This window comes from Eimeria mitis, genomic scaffold, assembly GCF_000499745.2.
Source record: "Eimeria mitis Houghton genomic scaffold, Emh_scaff130, whole genome shotgun sequence".
Lineage (NCBI taxonomy): Eukaryota > Apicomplexa > Conoidasida > Eucoccidiorida > Eimeriidae > Eimeria > Eimeria mitis.
Genome location: NW_013568661.1, coordinates 1,599 through 2,573, shown reverse-complemented (window position 1 = coordinate 2,573; position 975 = coordinate 1,599). Strand labels below are relative to the sequence as shown.

General features: G+C 63.3%; 1 protein-coding gene across 1 annotated transcript in view; it reads left to right on the top strand.

Annotated features, from left to right (window-relative positions):
- EMH_0091350 (uncharacterized protein) overlaps positions 1–975 on the top strand; it is a gene marked incomplete at both ends in the record, with an annotated part of 5,150 nt that overhangs the window by 3,011 nt on the left and 1,164 nt on the right. Inside the window, 2 exons of the mRNA XM_013494832.1 lie at positions 244–830; positions 898–975. Coding sequence (XP_013350286.1) covers positions 244–830; positions 898–975 — 665 coding nt within the window. The remainder of the gene's footprint in view (positions 1–243; positions 831–897) is intronic.

Here is a 975-nt window from a genome sequence, read left to right as displayed (position 1 = left end):
GAGGTAGATAGATATCTAGCAAAGGGAAACCCTAAACCCTCGTCATCTATAAACCCTAAACCCTCGTCAGTAAACACAGACCCTAAACCCTCATCGTCTGGAGACAAAAGAGGAAACAAGCCGCAGCAAGAGCCCCTCAGCCTGCTAGACTTCACTCTGGGGGATACAACACCTGCTCCACCTGCTGCGGCTCCTCCTGCTGCTGCTGCTGCTGCTCCTGCTGCTGCTGCTGCATCTACCCAGTCGGGCTTCTTCGGGGCACCAGCACCTCCTCCGCTGCTGCCCCCGCCTCCAGCATTCCAGCCAGCAGTGCCTGCAGCAACACCAGCAGCAGCAGCAGCAGGAGCAGCAGGAGCAGCAGGACTCCGTCCGCCTCCTGCTGCTGCTGCTGCTGCTCCTGCTGCTGCAGCGGACGTGATAGGAGGGGGGGGAGGGGGGGCCCCCTCGGAGGACCCCTGGGCCGCATTCAGCAGCCTCTCTCCTGGGGGCCATCTGTCTCTCTGTTCTTCTTCTGTCTCCGTGGAGTCTCCTTCTCCCCCCAAATCCCAGCCAGCCAACCCCTGCAGCAGCAGCAGCAGCAGCAGCAGCAGCAGCAGCAGCACTTCCGCAGGGGGGTTGTATACAGGCAGCAGTGCCTCACCTTTGTCTATGGGGCAGCAGGTGCTCTCGCTTCACCAGAGCGGGGGCCCCCCCTTCATGGGAGCACCTGCAGCAACAACAGCAGGAGCAGCAGCAGGAGCAGCAGCAGGAGGGGCCCCCATTTCTCCGGGGGGCCCCCAGGGGTGGAATTTTGCTGCAGCAGCAGTGACAGAACCCTCATCCCCCAGAGGGTCAGCAGCAGCAACACCGTGGCAGGCCAGCTCCTTTGGGGACTTCGTTGCTGCTTCGCCTCAACAGGCGCCCCCCCTGCAGCAGCAGCAGCAGCTGCCGCAGCAGCAGCTGCCGCAGCAGCAGCTGCCGCAGCAGCAGCAGGGA